Source organism: Chrysemys picta, chromosome 5 (assembly GCF_011386835.1).
Source record: "Chrysemys picta bellii isolate R12L10 chromosome 5, ASM1138683v2, whole genome shotgun sequence".
Taxonomy (NCBI): Eukaryota; Metazoa; Chordata; order Testudines; family Emydidae; genus Chrysemys; species Chrysemys picta.
The window spans coordinates 24,698,311-24,722,037 of record NC_088795.1 but is presented as its reverse complement, the minus strand read 5'-3'; the positions used below and the strand labels follow the sequence as shown (position 1 = coordinate 24,722,037).

The 23,727-nt window shown below is 41.8% G+C and overlaps 1 protein-coding gene across 23 annotated transcripts in view; it reads right to left on the bottom strand.

The window, feature by feature from the left end:
• The window catches only part of FAM13A (family with sequence similarity 13 member A), a 207,411-nt gene that overhangs the window by 66,755 nt on the left and 116,929 nt on the right, over nt 1-23,727 (bottom strand). For 3 of the 23 annotated variants that reach the window (XM_065597507.1, XM_065597503.1, XM_065597509.1), the window contains exon 1: nt 13,195-13,646. The exons of 15 other annotated variants lie outside the window; for them this stretch is intronic. In XM_065597507.1, coding sequence (XP_065453579.1) covers nt 13,195-13,223 — 29 coding nt within the window. In that variant the 5' untranslated portion in view covers nt 13,224-13,646. Of the gene's footprint in view, nt 1-13,194; nt 13,989-23,727 lie in introns of those variants that run through there. 5 more of the 23 variants (XM_065597502.1, XM_065597501.1, XM_065597508.1 and 2 more) reach the window with 5 other exon arrangements.

The following is a 23,727-nucleotide window of genomic DNA, read 5'->3' as shown; positions in this document are numbered from 1 at the left end:
AATCATAGTAAAAGATCTGAGAAACTCATGTGCACTAGAAACAGAGAATTTCTCTATAGTCTTTCCACGGTTTCAGAAGCTTGAGGTCAGGATCACAACCAGGACATGGGTGGTCAGTCCCAATGGTCAGAGTCAGGGGGTGGCCAGGCCTCGAGGTTAGCGTGGAGCCAGAGTCAAGAATCAAGACCTCGGGACACACCCGGGAACGTGGCTGGGAAGCAGAAGCTGAATGCCACAGCCAAAGGGGGAGCCAGAGACGTGGTCGAGAAGCAGAGCCAGGGGAGACCAGGATGGAGATGGGCAGGAATTGAAGTGGGCACAAGAACAGACTGGGCAGGAACAGGCACAGCAAGCTCTGGCTGCTGCTGGGTCAAGTAGTAGCTTAGCTACACCCCTCGCCCGGGGAGGAAGTGCCGTCAACCAGGCAGCCCCTGCCAGCTGGGCCCAGTGTGTTGCCAGGAGACTGATCCTGCTGCAGCTGGCTCCCTGACACTTAAAATGTCATCAGCTCTTGAGAGGGAAATACAGCATCTTGGACTTCGGTCTTATCCGATCAATCAAGAGGGAAACTGATTTTGTTATACGAAAAGTACTGCTAATGTTTACGTTTACACAAGGCTGGCCTAACACTGCTTACACTGAGTCAATTGAGTTTGATTTCACTGAAGTCAGGGTAAGCTCCCACTGGCTTTAATAGGAGCAGAGCTAGGCCACAACTGAGGACTAGCAAAACACCATGACTGGTTTGAGATGTTAAACAGTGTAATTTCGTACATTTACAAAAGTATCTTGGTAAATATCTTTAAGAACAGAATAAAAGTGAAAAGAAAGTCTCTGTGGATAGGGCCAAATACTGTACTCTGACATACATCAGCAACTCCCCGGGGAGTCAAATGGAAGCTGGCTGAGCATCCAAGAGCTGAACTTGACCCAGAGCCAGCCACATACAGCTTTCATAAGCAAAATCTGCCTTGGGCTGTATTTACTGACTCTAGCCATTGCAATTACAGCCCCACCATAACCAACACCAAATGTATCCATAAACAATTAAAAAAACCAAAACAACAGAATGAAGTCAAGCCAGCATAGAGAGAGTACTACAAGCATGTTTCTACATTATCCTCTTCATCCCCCATTGAAGTGCAAGTAAGGGAAATGTCTAGACAAGATGACGGAGATCGGTGTTCACTAGATGGTAAATAATCTTCATGATGAAATGACAGCTCCGTTCTCTGAGCAAACACCTGTGTTTTTAGGTTCCTCAGTGGTCTAGAATTCTCAGGCAACACAAAATACCACCGAGAAGGGAATGGAGGCTCCTGCTGAAGTTATGAGATCTGGCGAAACCCAGGACGACTCCTCTGTCGTGCAACACCAATGACTCTGCAGCATTCCCATTCGTCTAACCCAGTGGTCCCCAACCTTTTGTGGCCAGTAGCACATTCATGTTTTCAGAAGAGTGTGGCAGGCGCCAACAATTTTTCAAGGCTTATTTTGTATTTGTTCATTAAATAATACGAAAAACATCATATTTAATATTACATAATATATGAATCCAGAGAGGAGAAGCCGGAGAGAAGCCACGAGGACAGAGAACACCGGCGCCCGCAGCCCCAGAGTACTCTGTCCCCAGCAGCTGCGGGGCCCCGGCTTCTCTCCCCTACTGGGCACTAGGCGGGCTCTGCGCCTGCCGGGACAGAGAACACCGGCGCCCGCAGCCCTGGAGTTCTCTGTCCCTGGCAGGTGCGGGGCCGTGGTTTCTCTCCCCTGCTGGGCACTAGGCGGGCTCTGCGCCTGACGGGGACAGAGAACACCGGCGCCCGCAGCCCCGGAGTTCTCGGTCCCCGGCAGGTGCAGGGCCGTGGCTTCTCTCCGGCTTAAGCCGTGGCCCCGCACATAAATGCCCCAGCGTGCGCCATGGCGCCCGTGGGCACCGTGTTGGGGACCACTGGTCTAACCGATCCAACAATTCAACCATCCGTGGAAATTTTGTTGTTCATTTCCATAGATTAGTTGTACATTGCTTGGGCAAGATTATGTTCGGCTTTATATGGGTGAGCAAGGCTTAGGGAGTGGGGGAAGAGAAGGTAGGTGCAGTGGTTCCCCCATCTCCTGCACTGGCTTGTTTAGCTGTTCCCATAAAGGGGAGCACACAATGCACTTTTTGGAGGTGCTGTATAATCAGGCTCCCCTGTGCTAACTGTGTCAAGTCACTTAGTTAGCATCTCTGTGTTTAAAGTGGGAATAACACCACCTCCCAGGAGTGCTGAGAGCAATAGTCACTGCTTGTAGAGTACTCTGAAGAATTAAAGAGTCATGTAAGTGCCAATTATTATTATTATTATTGCTTTGTAGAAGACAAACTACAGCATATGTGTACATAACACATTCTACAAAGACAAGCATTTATAACAGAAAGAAGCTAATCACAACAACATATGTAGGCCTTATGTGTGTATATTTGCCTCTTTATAATCTGTGGCACATTCTTTATTAAATCAATAAAGAAGTTTCCTATGATTCATAAGGCCAGAGGCAGGGTTTCCATCATTTACTCATTACACTTCAATAACATAACAGCTTTACTTATAGCCTGAATGCCAATACAGTCCCTATGGTCTATGCAGAACATAAAAAAATAAAGCCGAAGTGCAGAACAATCCACAGTGCTGTCAGAACTTCTAGACATCAGTGTAATTTGGTATGACAACATAAAATGCCTTTCTGTACAGAACAGACATCAACTTCGTCGCAACCACGCACACTGTCTTTCCCTATCTTAGGGCTACCAGTTAGTTCCCAGTCACAGAAAACATTACAATGACATTAAAAGGTCAAAATAACTTTCTTATATAGATATCCACTCTACATTTTTTGATGGGTTTGTTGGAGTGGTAGCATTGGTAGAAGAAGTTGCTGTTTGTTTCAGTTATCATATTTTCATTTGATTGCAAGTAAAATCATTGCATTAGGAGTTCCATTAAACAAGTTTTATACGTACACAAACGAATATTCACCACTAGGTATTTTTGCAAAGTAAACCAGAAGAAAAACTATTCTGACAGCATTAGTCAGAGGGGGAAAAAAGAACCATTTAATTTAGCTTACAGAGTTATGAAATTTTACAGGCTAAATATAAAGCATTTAAAGTTATTAACTGTCTAAACCCAGCAGCACTAACATACAGCCACCTCTGGGATGAATGGTGGCAACTTATGTCACACCACCATCACAGGGAGAGGGGAAGACTTTGGACAGGAACACTGGGTTTTACCCTAACCTTACGAAGTATACTACGGTGCTTTGATATCCACGAAGAGCAGGTTCTCTCCATTTTTAAGATCTATTCCAAAAAGCATATCCTCCCCCTGACAAGTGCATGTTAGTCACTTGATCTACTGTGCACTGGAAGGTTGAAGACCTGTATAAACCATGGTCAGATTTGAACCACTGGTTCCATGTAACCTAGGCATTCCCAAAAATCGGATGTTAGACCACCAAGCCCCCTGGAAATCCAAATAAAATTCCCATATATAAATTATTACATTTTTAAATTTAAAACTACATTTTGTAGCCTGCTGCTGTAAGGGAACACCTTGTTTACACAAACTGTTCGCACAAATTGTAGTACGAGCAGAATTGGGAGCATCATACAAGAGCTTTTAAACCAATTTCTACCTACTTTAATGCTTTGAGAAATCAGATGCGAGATATAAAAAACAAACAAATAAGCAATATGATTTAAGCCATAAATGGTTATCTTACAGTCATTGCGCCATAAAAGTAGGATGGTAATGGATTTAAAAGTATTTTGCACGAGACTCCTTTACTGTCAGCTTGTTTCCTAAAAGAAAGATCGCTGACTGGCACAGTGAAAAATTTTGTTCGGAGGGATCTATCATTGATGACACACAGCAAAAAGTATTCCTCACCCTGCACCCTTTCAGAACACAGCCCTGAACAAAATGCTTGAAGTCTTTAAGAAATCTTAAACATTTAAGTGGACTGCACTGTGTAAAAGGAATTAGACAAGGACCTTTTCAGAAAGAAACGATTACTTAGCACTTACCACTGTAAAACCAAGTCAACTGCTTGCACAGTGGCAGAATGAGTAAGCAATTCTAAAGTTAATTTCTGGTACATTCTAGACTTCTATACTCCTCAGCAGAATATTCACACATTAGAACCTGCTAGTCCTTCTGTAAACTACAGAACACATGTAGAAAATAATAACTATTGGGTTTTCGGTTGTAAATTATGATTTTCCACTCCCACCTCCCTGTTAAACGTTACACACTATTTATAGCCACAAGGCACTGAATATATATGGGGAGGGGAGAAGTGATTTAAGTTAATAGTTGTCTGTTCAGCTGCCATTCACTGGCATGGCTAAGCAGCTGACTAGGGAGCAGAGTGGACAAACTCTGCTCCAGACATTTATATGTTTCCCACAATTAGGATTTTGAACAGACATGGATGGCACTTTCAGACAATCCTTCAAAAGGAGGCAGTTTCTCACTCACCCCTCAGCAACATCTAAATCCTGACCATGTCCTTGCTGCTAAAAAAAAAAAAAATAATCTCAATGCATTTATCTTTAGTTGTCCTTGCTGCTAAAGAAATGTTGCAATTCCTGTCTCCTACTGAGCTGATGAAAAAAAAAAAAATCTTATTTGAAAGACCGGGAGAATGCCAGTAATGTTCCCTAGCTGGTGTAACACCTAATAGGAGACTTGATCTTTAAGCAAATATTTTTCTTATGGAAAACACACAAAATATATTATCCATAAAGAACAAAACAAGAAAATATTTCATGCAATAACATCCATGAAGTTTGAACTGTTTATTGATACACTGTCATAATCCAAACAAAGCAACAAAACCACCCTGGCACTATATTTAGCCAGAGGTCAAAAGCCTGGCAGGAACTGTGCCATGCAGGTAACACACTGTAAGGGATGTATTCATGAACTCGGACTCAGTTCAAGTCAAAAGAGGGTTATTGTTTTTTCTGCAAAAACTGATCAACACACACACACACACACACACACACACACGTCCAGTATAGTTAGTGTGTGTGTGTGTGTGTGTGTGTGTGTGTGTGTGTGTGTGTGTGTGTGTGTGTGAATTTAAATTTCTGAATGCTTATAAAATACAGAGCTGCGCCATTGCTTTCCCTGAGCCTTTGTAAGGGTGGACTGCATTGGCTCCCCAAAGATGTTCCCACCATCATATGGCAAGTTCTTAAGGTTCCACTGTGCCTCTGGTTGAAGGCCAAACATTCACAGCCAATGCATCTGTGAGTATCTATTCTGGAAGCTATTTCCCTTCCTTTTGCAACATGGTCATTACAGGTAGGCTGTACCTGCTGCTGGCTTGTGTTCATGCTCTCAGTGAAGAGGTTTTTTTTTTTTTTAAATATTCCTCATATTTCTTGTTAGATAAAATAAGAGAACAGGCGAGCCTTTCCCAGAGCTTGAGCTAATTCTTGTCCATTTGGACTGATAGTTTTTAATGAGGGTAACCAGTACTGAGGACTGATAAACTTTTCATCCCAGGATACCACGGAATCCTGACCCCAGGATACCAAATGGCCAATCTTGTCCTTGGCTACAGCTCTCCACAATCACACCCTTGTCAGAAAGGCAGCTCTACAAAGGTACAAAGACTGGGAAGGACCTTTATTTTAATCCTTGATTTGTTTTACATTAGAATAGTTCAAAATGTACTTTGACTAAAAGGTCAATGTTTTGCACTTGAGACAAAGAAGCTAGACATCAGCAGGGTATACTACTCAGCCAAGGTCATGTTTTCCTACTGCCGTGCCATAGACTGCATGTTTGTTCTGTCCCCAAAAGTTAGATAAAAATAAAGGCTCTCCTTTCCTCTCCATTACATTTCAAAAAGCTATTCTGGACTGCAAAATACATCAATTTATTTTTGTCACAACACTATTTTTATGGAAATACACTGTTGCTACTTTTAATACGGACAAACGGAGGAGCCATGGAAAAGCCAACGGTATCAGTTTACTACTGGTATCTATGCTAAAACAGGTTTTGTTATTTTGGGCTCAACTGGGAGATCTGCTATTCTGAGACCAAAAAGGCATCACAGTCTAGTTTTCTTCCTTCCATTCAGAATGAGCGTGTCAGGCTAATCTATATGTGTAAGAGACAGCAACACTTTTCTTTTGCAAAAGATTTTAGTGGCACTTTTTTGTTTTGCTTATTTTTATATTCAATATTTATAAATCTCTATAGAATATTTCGTAATGAAGTTATTGGAAACAAACAGTCCTCACAGAAAACCGATATATTATGGTATGGTAGTATTTTGTACTGAATGTATAAGTTTCCCCCACAGATTCTTCAGCACTCCATTATTTTTTAAAGCTGACGTGGTTTGAGTGAAAGGTGCAAGATTGAAATACCGGATTCATCTTTATTGCATGTGATTTCTTAACATCACAACTGTTCGCTTGTACTCCCCTCCTCCACAACCCTGGGCGAAAGGGAAGGATTGCTAATGAGAAATACTATCAGGGGGGAGGGATAGCTCAGTGGTTTGAGCATTGGCCTACTAAACCCAGGGTTGTGAGTTCAGCCCTTGAGGGGGCCACCTAGGGATCTGGGGCAAAATCAGTGCTAGTGAAGGCAGGGGGCTGGACTCAATGACCTTTCTGGGTCCCTTCCAGCTCTATGAGATAGATATATCTCTATATATTATTTTAGGTTCTTTGAAGAGAAGAAGCTGCAGATCAAAAACAATAGCAATAATACTGAGGTGGGTGATGGAGAAAAAAGAAAGGAGAAGGCATAATAACTAGTAGAAATAAAATCCAGCTTCCTTTATGCAAATAAGAGGAAACAAGTTTAACTTAATGTTGCAACACAGCTGTTTCAGCACACTGAATGGTCACCATTAAAAATCAACATTTACTTCAGTTATTAAGAGATACCATTGTGGTTTCCTACTTTAATTACAGAGGGGGTGCTGTGGCATTTCAGAAACCACTATATAGTAACTGTTGGCATGTCCTGACTTTTTTTAAACAGAGACCAGTGCTCTTCATTAGTTCTGTGGATGCCCTAAAGATCAACTTTCACATCCAGCAAATTTAAGAAAGATTTTATGTCTGTAGCACTTCTCTTCCCAATTGCTTCAATGCAGTAAAGTACTTAAGGACGTGTATAACTTTAAGCATGTCAGCAGTCCCACTGAAATCAAGTTAGGCAAATAAGTACTTTTGCTGACTGGGGTCTACGTAACAAAGCATTAGACATCTATTCAATAACAGTTATCTTTCTTCAGAACCTATGCCACATATATAATCTAAAAGGCCCTTAACAATATTTCGGGGACCAGCTTGGAATTGACTTAGAAGGTTCAGAGGAGTCTCCTACTCCATTTTCCACAAAACCTGAGCTTTTCTCTCAAGGTCTCTCATCCAAGTGTTGACCCAAGTAGACCCTGCCTTAGCGTGTAAGATTATGGCTTGTGGGGGTATGACTGCAGGCTGCGAGGAAGGCAGGATGACCTCTTAGTATGAGATCTCCATATTAGATATCAACATGGGTGAGCCTCTATGTTGATTAAAGCACTCATTTATCTGGCATTAAAAAAAAGTGGCCAATTTTATAAAAACAAACAAACAGAGAAATGTGCAGGATCAGTATGTCATACCACTGAGAAGGTCTTATTATCTAACCTAGGTCTCAACAAGACGACTCAGGTATCAGTACCAAGTCTATAATGGGGAGTCATTCTCTTTTAACCCTAGAGAAAGCCACTATACAGTATATGCATGTATCCTTTAAACCACTACTAAGTATCTACATGTGCTCTGCCTCAATAATATATACTGATTCCGGAGGACAAGGAGATGAAGGACTGCAGACTCAATAACAGCAGTGACACTTCCTTCAGCCTGGACAGAGTTTTGCTGTCTATTTTGCCGGTGTTCTCACATTACAAAACAGCAGTGTGGAAAGAGACATTATTTTAATAAGGCTACCATTTTGGTGCAGTGGTCACAGTTTTCAAGATAACCGTGAATTTGAATGAAGTCCATGACCCATCAGCAGTACCTCCTATCCCACAGAGCTTGGCCTGGCTCCCCGTTCCGGGCATTGTGACCTGGCCCACTCAGGTTTGGCGCGTCCACCCTTCCATAGATGGAGACAGAGGGGCAGTGAGCCAAATTTGATCGGCGTTGTGACCTAGCGCATGGGATTGCAATGCTTATCAGTTTTGGCCCATCTGTCCTTCTGTCTCCATCAATGGAGTGGTGCTACGACCATGTGGGCCATGTTGCAACACCCAGAGCAGAGAGCCAGGCCCAGCCCCAGGAAACAGGAGCCATCGCAGAAGGGTGAGTGTGGGTGGGTTTGCTCTCCAACATCCCCCTATGGGCTCCTTACTCCCCCCTTTCCCTGACTTTTTTCCCCCCTCACACCTCTGCTATGAAATTTATTAAAAATCTCTGATAAACTTGTAGCGCAAATTATAACATAGCACGATAAGCAGAGTGGAACCACCCCCTTCCCATTGCAAACTACAGTCCATATTTACATTTAAGTTTATTTGTATGTCGTGGAAACTTATGATTGTGTAATTTTGTACAATTATTTTCCTCTCGTATCTTGTTATATTACAGATAGGTTTATCTTTGTAAGCTGCTGTAAATAGTATTCAACCCCGTTCCTTCCTTCTTATTTTTTTTTAGATGATAAAAAAAAAAAAGACAGGGCAGAGTTTTGTCTCCTTATTTGTGGTTTGGCAATGTTCTCCAGTAGGATAAAACCAGAAAATAGGTTAGAAAGAGGTGGAAGGAATGACTCCAAGTGTACTCCAGCCAAAGTTGCACCCTTTCCTAGAATTTAACAGTGGCAAGCTATACAATTGCTTACACACACGCTGCATAATAATGGAACGAAACTGACTAAGTAACTGCAGGCTTTTTTGCTTCTAAAACGTTGATGGGGGTCAAGTGAACATGTTGAGAGGCCCAATCTTTCCGTATAAAAATCTAGATTTTCTTCTCTAATCTGCCGATTCTGGCAAGAGAAAGTAATCGAACATGGTTACAGATAGCTCAAGTTAACAATGCTAGATTTCATTTACAAAGTTTATCACATCCAGAATATTTATCACAGAAAAAAAATTGGAGGCAAAGCTTAATGAATGAGAAGATTTACGGATCAGATTGCACTTTAGGAGCTGGAAGCCAACTCCCATTGAAGTCAATGGAAAGACTCCCATTCAATGGTTTCAGTGGGCACTGAGTCACAGAGCTAGCAGATCAGGCCTGGGACTTGAAGTCAAGAGATATTCCAAGGCCTTCATATCTGCCCTTGCACACGTCATTTATGATCTGTATCTCAGTTTCCCCTACCTGTAAAATGGGTTTAATAATTCCAACCCCTACCCCCAAAGTTAAACTGTGAAGCTTATTTCACTGATGTTTGTAAAGCACTTTGAGTTCCTTGGAGGGAAGGTGATACAGCAGTCCAAAGGATCAATATGATTTCCATCAGGCTTATCTTACAATATGACTTTCTGATCAGCTGCTCATTGCTCTGAAAAAGAAAAGCTAAAATAACCTGTCTACAGTTCCAACAAGAAGAAAACGCACTAGAATAGGAACGTTTTACTCCAGCTAAAATACAGTTGTACTCATAAAAACAGACGGTAAACGAAACAATAAGATTGGGAACGAAGGGAGTTTGGCATCACCAGCAGCCCAGTTGGAAATCTTTAGCCACACTCATCAGCCCATAAAAGGGTTTAAAAATATCTGACATGGTTTTCTTACTCCTTCCTCCAATTTGTTTATTTCTGGCAGAGTGTAAAAACAGAGGCCACTGGATTGCACACAGAATCTAAATCACATACATGGCTCTCTTATCAGCCAGCTCCTTGAACCTGAGATGTGGCAGGTACATTTTGTGAAAGCAGCCTCATGAAGTTTGTAATATGATACAAACACTCAGCTAGAATAAATAAGATAAAAAATGAGTCAATAGTACTGCTAATAAGATAACTTAATAAAATGTTGCTGTTATTCATTCAGAAGAATACTTAAGGTATTAACTCAGCAGTTCTCAAACTGTGGGTCAGGACTCCAAAGTTGGAGAACCCCTGTTTTAACTAAATTAAATGAAAAATGTCATTTACTGATGCTGACTTTGAAAAACAAGAATGCGGTAAATGTTTTGGGAACAGCAAAGTACCAGTTGCACTCAACATTCCACCTCATGTGCCACAATAAAGTGCGCCCTGGGCATGCATACTGTGTTTCTCTCTTACAAAGACAGCATGTCTATTCACATACCATTCCTTAGATAAACATCTATATATATGATGAAATGTGTATGTACAGTACACATGGTTATGTGCATACATAATTATATAATATTATGTGATATCTAGACAGACCTTCCCCTACATGAATATCTTGATTAGAGCTGGGCAAATTTTTCAGCTGAAACTTTCTTGGCTGAAAAATGGAGATTTGGGTCAACCAAAACATGTTGCCAATGTGTGTCTATTTTGCCAAAATGCTTCGGCTGAAATGAAAACAAAACAAAAATTCAGAAGTATTAAAATGGTTCATTTTGTCATTTACAAAATGAAATATTTTGATTTTTCAGGCTAGATTCAGATATAGATCAGGGAACAACAGTTGTGGACATGGCACAGACACATCACAGAAAGATGGTCTGTGTCCCCAAGACCTTGCAATCTATTTTGTGCTTATGAGCCCCAGTCCATGATGCAGAGATCCATCCACACAGATCTTATTGCAGGATTCAGGCCAAAATTTGGTGGCTGCTGGGAAGAGATCTGTTTTCTGAAAAGGGAGAAGGGGACTGAAGCTCATTGTACAAGTGCTTCCATTTGCTAGTCTGTGGAGTAGCACTTGAAGTTGTCATTAACCTGCCTATCAAGTAAGCCAATGGGAGCAGTGCACCCAGGAATCTAAGGCTCTGTCTTCGCTGCTGCAAAAATTATGTTTTACCACAGGATACTGTAACACACATCAGCTCTCCAGCTGTAAAGTATTAATGGTGCCAAGGCACTGCAGTTTTATCAGGAAGTAAACTAAGCAAGGTCAATGCCCGGTGCCTTGTCTCCGCTAGGATAGGTAAGGCACAGTGATCCCACTGTAACCCCCCCTCATCCCCACCTTTTCTACAGTGAAAAGACAGCATAGAAAGAAAGGAGATATTAGGTTAGGGAGTTCTAGGAGAGAATGATGTTATAGGGTGGCCGCAGGACTTTATGTGCATCTGCCTAGTTAAGGGAAATTAGGGGGTGTAGAAACCAAGGAGATACAATATTCATGTGTCTATTCTAAACTGTTACTTTAAAATAAGAAACCCAAATGATTCTACACCATCTGCACAGTTTCATCACAGACTAAGAATTTAAAAAAAGCTTCCTTTTTTAATCAACTGCATTATTGTTCAAATACATTGCATTTCTAATTGCTCTCCAGTTAATCATTTCAACTAACAGAAACAGGTGTGCTCTGCTACTTTCCCCAGCAGAGCACACCTTTACGGTCAAGAGGCTGCTACAGGGAACACAGTAACAGCCACTGGTTCTGACAGCAGAGAGACGGTATCTTGGAACTGAAATCAGCACAGTGAATACTCGATCCTGTAAGGCACAGACCATATTTCTGTTTCTCTGCAGGCATCAATGTGACTCTTGACTGCATTACGGAAAACAGAGCTCCTTCACATCTGCCTGCACAGGACTGATTTTCCATGTTCACACACAGTACATTGAATCCAGGATCAGGGCAATATGATTAGACATCAAATTCTATTACTATTTATCATTGCAAAGAAAATACAGCAACTTCAGAGAAGCTGTTAAAATAACAACGCTTATTATCAGAACAATGTTGAAAAAGCATGATCACTCACTTACTGCATTTACTGGTCTTTAGTTTACATGAAGGTGACTATTCACCATATTTTATTGAAGAGGAAGGCAAACACACCATTTAGAAAATTAAAACACCAACCAGCAAAAATATTAATAATGACACAATTAAGGGATTGCTTACATTTCCCCCTAACTGGTTATATATTTCCATTTTAAGAGCCCAGTAGCAGTTTACCCTACACTGTTTTAGCACAGGCACACATCAGCAGTCACTGCTAAGGAGCTGTGTGTCCAGGTGCTATGAAAAGAGAACTGTCCAGTGAAAAGTCCAGCTTTCCCCCCTGTTTCTAAGGCAACTATAAAGGAGGATTACACCTGACATGTACCTGGGTGAAAGTATTCAGAGGATCAGGGCATCTCTAGTTGTGTTCTGTCAGTCCAGCTGTTAATTCTTCATTCCTGCACTACAGCTATACATTACAGGAAAGGGATGGGAAACCGCTATCAATCAATATGAGAGAAATTTACAAAGGCAAAAAGGGCTCTGAAGCACTCAAATCCCACTGAAAGTCAATGGGATTTGGGCATTTAAATCTCTTAGTGCCCTTTCAAAATACCTGTCTGTGTCATCATGGTAGGCTCCCCGGAAAGGAATGGGGTCATTTTTGTACTAAGCACTGAAATCAGGGGCACTGGAACAATTTTTATAGGGGGGGGGAGGGGGCTGAGAGCCATTGAACCAAAAAACCCTGGATATACTTATACTGGATATATGAGTGCCACAAGTACTCCTGTGCTTTTTCCTGGATATACTGGAAACCACTGCAAGCCAGGGGGTGCTGCAGCACTTCCCGCATCCTTAGTTCCAGCACTTATGACTAAAACCTTCACACAGAAAACAAAGCAAAGATGTGGCTCATATGCTCCAAAGGACCGGTAAGGAGCTGGTCAGACACATCCTGTAAACCTGCCTCAGGAACTCTAGAAATTCATCTGTTTGCTATAAAGAATATGCAACTATGTTTGAAGTGGAGGAGGTTAAGGAGGCAAGTCTAGTATTTTACATTGAGCTAAATCAGGAATAAGACGAACTTTTAAACAACTACACAAGTTTCACTCAGCAATGAAAAGAAAATCATATCCTGTAAACTGTTAGAAAAAACTCATCCATACATAATACACAGTGCTATTACAATGTACAAGTACTACTGCCATTGCATCACTTCAACCCTGGTAATGATTAACGTCTACATGAATCTAAATAATAGCAAGTAAAAAAACCCAGCAATATACCTTTGCAGAGGCATGATTTCACAAGCCATTTCTGAAATGAAAGTTTAGATTGGTAACATGCAACTGTTTCTTCCACAACTGGTTTTTCTCTGCAGTGAAGGTCTTCTCACACTACCAACAGTGCATTCCTATTTCCTAGCCACAGAGAGAGGCGCAGGATTACCACTGCAATAGGCTACACAGAGGAAACTCACTGGAGAATACAGCAAGCTACTGTCACCCTAGGAAGCTAGCGAAGTAGCCTCTCCAAACTTCTCCGAGTAAAAGTACGGCTGCGTTAGCTGCTGCTTCACTCTGCTACAATATGCTGCTGCAGTACTCTTTGACCTTTTGTTCCAGAGAAGCAGCTGAAGCATCTAGCCAATCAGGAATAGCAGCTGCAACAGTTCTGTCTGCCTACCTCCTCCTCTTCTGTGGGCTTGCCATCCTGGGAACTCGAAACTTGCCCCAACAACGATTCCACTGCTGAGGCTGACAGACAGAGGACACGCAACCAATGGCTGCTCCTGAGAAAAGCACACGCAGCCTCTTAAGGAGACAAAAGGTTCCAGTGAGAAACTGCATTGACACGAGGAAGTAATTGCTAGTCAAGCAGACTAAAATCACCAGCAAGATTAAAAAACAACAACAACAACACAGGTAGCAGCAGCAGGATTTTTTTTTTAAATTGACGTGACTACGTGAAAAGGCACAACAGGTTTCTCTAGGGGAAACGTTCTACGTGATCCCTGTGCATGCCATGCCTGCTTGTATTTCCTGTCGCTAGTTGTTTTCACCCTGCTGCAGGCATGTCTGCTGCAGATTGCAGTACTGACTCCAGACCTGTGACATCACGTCAGGCACGTAGTTCTCGCTTCTTGGGGGAGGACAAGAACAGAACATCTGTTGATGCAACCCGTTGCGTCTTGCTCTTAATAAACAAAGAGGTGCCACCAACCAATGCCACATGCACACAATCAATGAATGTCAAACCCAAGCAAGTTGGAAAAACACCTGGTTTCTAATGACTAAGGGATTGGATGGGTACTGAGTCACAGTGAAAAAAAAAATAAAATAAAATGTGTAGCTTTGGGGGTTTAAACAGCCATAAAGTCATGTACATAATCCAAGGGAGATCAGAATCCAGTTGTACTGAAAATGCAAGTTTCAGCTGTTGAGCCATTAAGTGGAAAAGATCTTTTTCTTTCAAGTGAATTTTGCGCAAGTCAAAAGTGCCAGACTGAAAGCCCTGGTGACTGAAATCTATTTGTCCTCAGAACCGGCAAAACATGGGAAGCAGCAGCACTTCAGTTATTCTTTAACTATATAGAGCCCCTAACACAGAGAGCACTAATTTCAGTTACTGTCTGTAGGTGCTACCACAAAGCAAATAATTAATAATAATGTTAACGTAGTGCATACAGGCCAACCAGGTTAGGCCCTCTTAGTCTACAGTAGAAAGGATGCTGTACCAGCAAACCCTCCTAGTCTAGATGCAGCTTATACTTGCAAAAGGGTGCTTTTGCTGGTATAGCTTATACCAGTTTCCTGTAAGAAATAAGCTACAGTGGCAGAAGTACTTTTATACTGGTATAATTTCATTTACACTAAAGCTGTTGCCAGTATAGAAATGTCATTAAAAAAAAATCACTCTTGAATTGACACTACTGTACTGGCATAAATTGCTAGCACAGACCCAAGCTTAGAGGCTACTGGAAATGCTACATACCTAAGCAAGATGCCAAACTTATATCCTTTGTGTTTACAGCACAGATACAATGTAATGAAACACTAAACAAAGCCTCTTGCCTAATTCCCCATAACTGAACTAGAAGTTTATTTGTGTTTCAAAAATGTCACCCTGAGTTTTAAATGAATGACTAAGAAACATCGAACATACAATGATCTATTCCAGCCATGCGCACAGCTCCATGGAGGAGCTGTGCGTCCTAGTGAACTGGACTAATGGTATAAGACTGAGATACAACCAAACTGTCTCCCTTAGACACCTACTAACTGCAAAGGGATTCCCAAGGAATCACTGCTATCCTCAGCAATGTGTACCAATGTTTCTAAAGACATTTAGAATGCACCAGCCCAAAGTGATCTCTCTAAACCTTAATAATAACCACCATTTATTATTTGTATTGTGGTAGTGCCAAGGAGCCACTGTCATGGACCAGGGCCCCACTGTGCTAGTTGCTGTACAAACACAACAAAAACATGGCCCCTGCCCCAAAGAGCGTACGTTTTAATGCCAGAAATCAGTCTCTTAATAACAATGGGCCAAATTGAAACCTAGTATAAGCAAGCACGACTCTAGTAACTTCAATGGAGTTGCATCAGGTTTGAATCTGGCCCAGTGGCTTTTTCTAATGTAAACACCCTTCAGTGTTCAGCAATTATATAGAAAAAGCATCAAAATAACTGAATCTTTACAATAAAATTGAGCAGATAAATATTCTAATTATTTGTACATTTTTTCTAATATTTTACAGTATATACAGTGACTGCCGTTGATATCAAAAAGATCCTAAAGTGCTTTAGTAATTAGACACAGCTCTGAAATGCAGCCATCTCTGATGCTGAGGGTAAAAGGCACACATCACACTACACAAAAGTGCAAGGAGGTGAAATTCTCACCAAGTACAAATACACTCCCTACTCTTATGAAAAATACCATGAGATCTTTCATACACACACAAAGAGACAGAACCTTCATTTAAGTAATATCTCGCTAGCCTGACTCGTGTATTCTACCCTACTACTTCTATCCTGATTTTAAAATCAATGTATCAGGATAGATGTATTGAATAGCAGGGAATGAACAGAACAGGACAATCATCAAGTGGTCCATCCCCTGTCATCTAGTCCTAGCATCTGGCAATCAGAGGCCTAGGGACAACCCAGAGCATGGGGTTGCAGATTTGTTTTCTCCTCCCCAACCACACAGAGGATCTGAGTCATAGCCAAGCTCCTCCCCCCTCCCTCACAACTGTTCCGCGGCGTGCAGGAGGCACTGGGCGAGAGGGGAAGGAGCGGGGACGGGTTGCGCTCAGGATAGGAAAGAGGCGGGGCTAGGGTGACCAGATGTCCCGATTTTATAGGGACAATCCCGATTTTTGGAGCTTTTTCTTACATAGGTACCTATTACCCCCCACCCCCGGTCCTGATTTTTCACACTTGCTATCTGGTCAACCTTGGCGGGGCGAGGTTGGGGACTTGGGGGAAGAGGCGGGTGGGGATGGGACTTGAGGAAGGAGTGGAGTGGGGGTGGAAAGAGGCGAGGTGGGGGCTTGGAAGAAGAGGTGGAGTGGGAGTGGGCTGGGAGAGGAGGAAATTGAGCACCCCCCAGGTAGAGAGGAAGTCAGTGCCTATGATCTGAGTAGATCTGTTTTAACAAGGTGATTATATTATTAATAATACTTTATATGGATTATGTTTTATTTAGATCTTAGGCTCTTCAAGCCAGCGACTGACTCTTATTCTGGGTATATACCTGGCCCAGCACAACAGAGCCTCAATCTCAGCTGGGTCCCCTAGCTACTAGTATAATGCAAATAAATAATAAATAGTTGACACGGTATTTAACAATACAAAGCCAGGCTCCATACAGTGGAGGAGAATAGACAGGAACTGTACATTTCAAATGGTATAGGGAGAGTGCACTGCAGCAACAGCACAGGTTAGTTTTACTGATGTTCCCAATATGCCCCTTCTGACTAGGTTTGCCAACTTTCCAATTTCTTAAAACCAGACATTACACCCTCGCACCCGATTGCTTGATCCCCCCGCTGGTTGCAGTCTCCCCGCCCTCTCAGGACTTACCTGTGGCCTGCAGAGCCAGGCTTGGAGCTAACCCAGAACCTGTTTGCCTGCTTGCCCAGGAGTTGCAGGTAGGAGGTGGCCCTGGCTGAGAAGGGGCTGGCGTGGGTTGACTATCCGGTGCCCGCCCTGCGCTGCTCTGGCCCCTGCCCTGGCCCCTCTCAATCCTGAGGCCAGGCTGGCAGGGGGAAGGCTGGTGGTGGCATTTGCAGGCAGCAATCCCCCTGTTTCGGTGCCCTTGCAAGTGGTAACTGGACTTTTGGTGTCCGGTCAGTACTTTTGACCGGACACCTTACAGGTCCCCCTTCGACCAGACTTTCTGGTCGAAAACTGGACACCTGGCAATCCTACTTCTGATTCCCTCAAAATCTGCTGCCTCCACATCCTCTGTAGCTGCTGCCAATGGCAGTCTAAAACCCTGACCCTCAATCTTTATGTTCCAAGATGAGGAAAGCTGGGGGGCATAGGGTGGGACCACCAATGGTGGGATGTGTGGGGTCACTAACCCAGTTGTTCTAGGACACTGGGGTCTTGGAAAGCAAATTCCGATATCTGGAACATGATCCTGCACTCAAGGGACACTAAGGCAGGCATGCAGAGAGTTTCTGGCATCCCCGCATTACGCACTGGCCAAGAATTCCCAGAAATGAGCAATGACTTTGCTGCCACATCTAAAATAAATACAAAAACCCACCACGCAGCAAAAGTTACTCCTTGGAAATGAACAATTTTGCTAGTTGATCTATGGGCTGGTTCTAATACAGTGGTTCCAACAGCATCTTGTAACCCTGATTTAATATCAACATTGACAGCATGACCCTTAAGAGACATTCAGGCTCATAGGAGCCAGACACAGACTCAGGGGAAGCAGTGGCCAGAGTCTGTTAACTACATGTTTAAAGCTTCCATGTGGATGTAGGTCATATGAATTAGTCATGAGCAGTCAGATCCTTTGAGAACCAAAAGACCCCCATGGATTAGCAGAGGTTTGCCAGACATCAGACAAGGATGCCTAAAATCTGCACCTCCTGGTCCCTCACAGCAGGAGAAGGAAGAGTTTGCATTTAAAAAACAAAACAGAACAAAACCAATGCACAGTCCTGCAGACACACAGGAGTAGGGGGCGTGTCATGGAAACACATAAAAGAGGCTAATAAACTGAGAAGTGGCTCTGCTTTAGTGAGTTAAGCTGTTTGTTTAATGCTTGCTACTATTGACAGGCTCATTGAAAGGTCATTAACAAAGCTTCTGTAAATTGTTTCAGATGTAGCGCTCTGTTGCATAACAATCACACCCATGCACATTATAAAGTGATGCTGTTTTTTTAAAAAAAAAAAAACAAGCAGTGCTAATATACGCTTCTCTGCCATCTCAGACCTTGGGTGTCATTATTTGACCTCTCTCTAAGTAAGTGACTAATCGCAGCACATAAACCTCCATGGTTTCCTGTTAAATTAAATGTGTTTTTATTTATCTAAAACCAAGTACAACATAAAAAAGGAAGATTTAAATAATCTTATATATAAAATTGCTCTTTAACTAAAAAAAACCCTTGTATAGTATAGTTTCCTGACTTGATATTAAATGCACCTGATATTTATCAGGCAATACCTTATTTTGCATATAAAACAGTAATTATTGCCATATTATGTTTCTATAAATCCAGATACAGTAGAACCTCAGTTATGAACGCCAGAGTTACGAACTGACCAGTCAACCACACATGTCATTTGGAACTGGAGGTATGCAATCATGCAGCAGCAGAGACAAACAAACAAAAGCAAATACAGTACAGTACTGTGTTAAATGTCAACTACTAAATAAATAAAGGGAAAGCAGCATTTGTCTTCTGCATAGTGAAGTTTCAAAGCTGTATTAAGTCAATGTTCGGTTTTGAAAGAACATCCATAACGTTTTGTTCAGAGTTACGAACAACATCCATTCCTGAGTTGTTCAGAACTCTGATGTTCTACTGTATTGCCATCAGAATGCTAAATCAGCTAAAAAAAAAAAATCAACTAAAATTTACCTAAAAGTCTATTGATTGCAGAGAATTTTCAGATGAAAGGGGAGGTGATAATTACCAAAAGATTTTAACTTGCAAATTTGCATCAGAAAAGAAGGACCATTCCTGACATTATTCTAAAATAAGTTGTAGGGCTCAGGCGAGTATTAGTTGTTATTCCTTAATGCTCTCTATGAAACTCAAAAACAACAAGGAGTCTGGTGGCACCTTAAAGACTAACAGATTTATTTGGGCATAAGCTTTTGTGGGTAAAAACCCACTTCTTCATGCATCTGAAGAAGTGAGGTTTTTACCCACGAAAGCTTATGCCCAAATAAATCTGTTAGTCTTTAAGGTGCCACCAGACTCCTTGTTGTTTTTGTAGATACAGACTAACACGGCTACCCCCTGATACTATCTATGAAACTCAGCTTCACCCTCTTTGTGCCTTTTTCCCATGGTGTTTCCCTTCAAGGGGCCTTCACTTTCCGCACCCCCTCCCTCAGCTGCGTCTTTAACATTTCTAAAATGCCAAGTCTGCGGCAAGGTATCATAGCTCATGTTTTCCCACATGTTCACTGGCTTGAAACTTTAATGCCCATTAAGTGCAGAGAGATCAAAGATGGAAAAATGTAACTGCTGGCCTTTTGCTAGAAGCCCTGTTTTCCCAAGGCTTTAATTATTTCTGGAGTAAAGGCAGCTTTAAGAATCAAATGGTGTAGACATTGGAAAATGTGAAGAGGAGTAAAAAAAGTACTGTATGGGACTGAGGTCAGCCATGTCTGTGGCTAGCACTATCTGCTATTCAAACTGGGGTAAGTCACACCAGTACAAACCTGCATTTACACAGGTGCATCGCGTCACTGGGGATTTTATCCCATCACTACATTTGTGTCACTACACTAGTGCAAAATTCCCTTATCTTTGATCTCTCAATACGAGTCATTTCTCACTATACACTATGCAGACCATGAACACTTTATGTATTCCTCCTTTAACAGTAACTATCTGTAATCGTAATAGCAGATTAGACAATGCATGTTTAATTTGAAGTAATTTCGCTATCTTAAATGTAGCAGAGATTTTTTTTCTGTCCCCTAATCATACTTTTAACTTAGGCTCCCGCAGAATTGAGGCTATTTATCACATGTAAAACTTGGGCATCACATAATTTTTGTTGTTGTTGATTGTTGTCTGTACTTGTTAAATCTGTTTCCAAGACTAAATGAAATAAATTCTCTTATGTACGTTTTATCTCTCTATCAATTTCTATTGCTTAGGCTGGCAAAACTAATTTGTCCGCAGTGGGAGAACATTTCAGCAGCTGCGTGCTTATCATGGGATAAATGGCATCACCACCTCAAGAGAACGTTAGCCCAAGGTTTATCCCCACCATATATTAGGAAGGGCTCAGAGTGGAATCAACCATCATTCTTACATTAGAGACAAAATGGCCTAATGGACAGAGCTTTGGCATGGGAGAACCTGGGTTCTATTTCCAGCTATGTCGCTAGCCTGGTGGATAAACTTGGGCAAGTCACATCACCTCTCCAAAGCTCAGTTTCCCCATCTATAAAATGGGGATAATACTCTCCTCCTTTGTAAGCACTTTGAGAGCAACTGCTGAAAAGATGTAAGAGCGAGGCATTGTTATTATACAACCTCTACTCTCATACACAAAGGTGTGTGTACTTGCATAGAAAGATTATAGGCACTATAGAAATTAGCTAGTGTAGGCAGGGGCAGGGCCTTCTTTTGTACCTATACCGCTCTTAGCATATTGTCAGGTTTCAGAGTAGCAGCCGTGTTAGTCTGTATCCGCAAAAAGAAGAACAGGAGTACTTGTGGCACCTTAGAGACTAACAAATTTATTAGAGCATAAGCTTTCATGGACTACAGCCCACTTCTTCGGATGCATATAGAATGGAACATATATTGAGGATATATATATACACACATACAGAGAGCATAAACAGGTGGGAGTTGTCTTACCAACTCTGAGAGGCCAATTAATTAAGAGAAAAAAAACTTTTGAAGTGATATCTTGATTATCATTTCCATTCTATATTCTATATATTTGTTAGTCTCTAAGGTGCCACAAGTACTCCTGTTCTTCTTTTAGCATATTGTATGAGCTATCAGAAATAAACAAAAAAAAATGAGTGAAAAAAGTAAAAGTGTCTGAGGCCAAAATATTCCAACTGGGTTACTTAAAACTAGGCATCTAAATTCATATCGGCACCCAAATTTGAACAACTTGTGCTCATAATCTTTTATCAAGGTTTCTTTAAAAAAAAAAATAATCCAAAAGACACTGGCTGAGACCATACATAAATAATCTCAGCTTCCCAAAAATCAACGTTTAGAGATTGAACATAAGGATTTGGACAGGAAGCATCATGACAATCATTATTGTACTGTCACTTTCTCCTCTTTCTTTACTTTAAACACTTTACTGCATAGCAAGTATTTTCCCCCAGAGTATGAAAAGAGACAAGAGACCAGGAACTGTGAACCGCACAGAACTGGAGGTTGAGGAAATAACTGATCTACTTAATGGATTTTATAAGGATTGTGGCGATGTCTGCCACTTGAAAAGCATTATAGCAATTATCCAGTGCCTCCCTTCACTGTGATGCATACATAAGATACCCACTGAAAAAATAAGATCCTGACTGTTCTGATGAAAGTTTTAGTTAAAGCTAAAGATCAGTTCAGTGCCTCTTAAACATTGCTTTAATATTTACTAAATTATATAGTAGCTTCTCCTTTTCAGAAACATCAGATGTGAAGCCGTGATATAAGCACCTCCAAATCAGATGCCTGATGGAAGTCTGATGTATGTTACAAGGAAAAGAAAATATCTAAACAACTTAAAAAAACCCAACCCGATACTATTTGTGAACACGCTGGATAGGTGCAGTTTTTGGTGTAATATAATTTGTGCAAGTAAATGATGGCATTTCTATGTGAAAAATCCATTGGAAAGAGTTTTGCGTATATAAGATAGTCCGTGTGCATAAGCAAAACACTGTGTGCATATAAATAGAAGGTGCATTTTCAAAATGTAGCCCTTAATTGTCCACGTAAAGCAGCCTGAATATCACATTTAAACACTCCTCTCCACAATATCTATATACATTGCATGGGATTCAGTTTATTTCAAAAGGATGAATGAGTAACTGATAGATCTCAAGGCGTAACTGTAAACAGGGAACTGTCATCAAGCAGGTGTGTTTATTCTCAAGCCTCGCAGGACTTGGTTCTTGGCCCTACGCTATTTTTAACATTTTTATCAATGACCTGGAAGAAAACATTACTGATCAAGTTTGCAAATGACAAAGATTGTGATCGTGGTAAAAAAAATGAAGAGGACTGGTCAGTGATACAGAGCAATCTGGATCGTTTGGTGAGCTGGAAGCAAGCAAACAATCATAGAAATGTAGGGCTGGAAGAGGCGTCAAGAGATCATCTAGTCCAGTGGTTCTCAAAGCCGGTCTGCTGCTTGTTCAGGGAAAGCCCCTGGCGGGCCAGGCCGTTTTGTTTACCTGCCGCGTCCGCGGGTTTGGCTGATTGCGGCTCCCACTGGCCGCGGTTCGCCACTCCAGGCCAATGGGGGCTGCGGGAAGGGCAGCCAGCACATCCCTTGGCCCACGCTGGTTCCCGCAGTCCCCATTGGCCTGGAGCGGCGAACCGCGGCCAGTGGGAGCTGCGATCAGCTGAACCTTTGGACCCGGCAGGTAAACAAGCTGGCCCGACCCGCCAGGGGCTTTCCCTGAACAAGCGGTGGGCCGGCTTTGAGAACCACTGATCTAGTCCATCCCCCTGTGCTGTGGCAGAATCAAATAAACCCAGACCATCCCTGACGGATGTTTGTCTAACATACAACAGGGATTCCACAACCACATTTCAGAACAGCCAAACAAAGTCACACATCTAGGAACAAAGAATGCAGGCCATATTTACAGGATAGGGGACTCTATCGTGGGAAGCACTGACTCTGAGAAAGACGTGGAGGTCATGGTGGCTAATCAGCTGAACATGAGCTCCCAGTGCAACACTGGCTAAATGGGCTAATGTGATCCTTTGAGGTATAAATAAGAGTAGGAAGGTTATATTACCTCTGTATCTGGCACAATACAATTGCTACTGAAAATTCTGTCGAGTTCTGGTGTCCACAATTCAAGATAGATGGAGGTAATTTGGAGAGGGTGCAGAGAAGAGCAACAAAAAAGGATTCAAGGATTGGAACACATGCCTTATGGTGAAAGATGCAAGGAGCTCCATCTATTTAGCTTAACAAAGAGAAGGTTAAGGAGTGACCTGATGAACACAGTCTTTAAGTATCTACATGGGGAACAAAAATTTGATAAAAGAGGGCTCTTCAATCTAGCACATATAACAAGTATAACAAGATCTAATGGTTGGAAGCTGAAGCTAGACAAATTCAGATTAGAAATATGATTTTAAAAATTACCAGTGAGGGTAATTAACCACTGAAACAATTTACCAAGGGTTGTGGTGGATTCTCTATTACTGGAAAATTTTAAATCACAATTGGATGTTTTTCTAAGAGATATGCTCTTGTTTAACAACGGATACTTGACTCAAAGCAGAAATTAATTAATGGAAGCCCTAAAGCATGTTTTATGCAGGGAGGTCAGACTAGATCAGGGGTCGGCAACCTATGGCACACATGCCAAAGGCGGCACGCGAGCTGATTT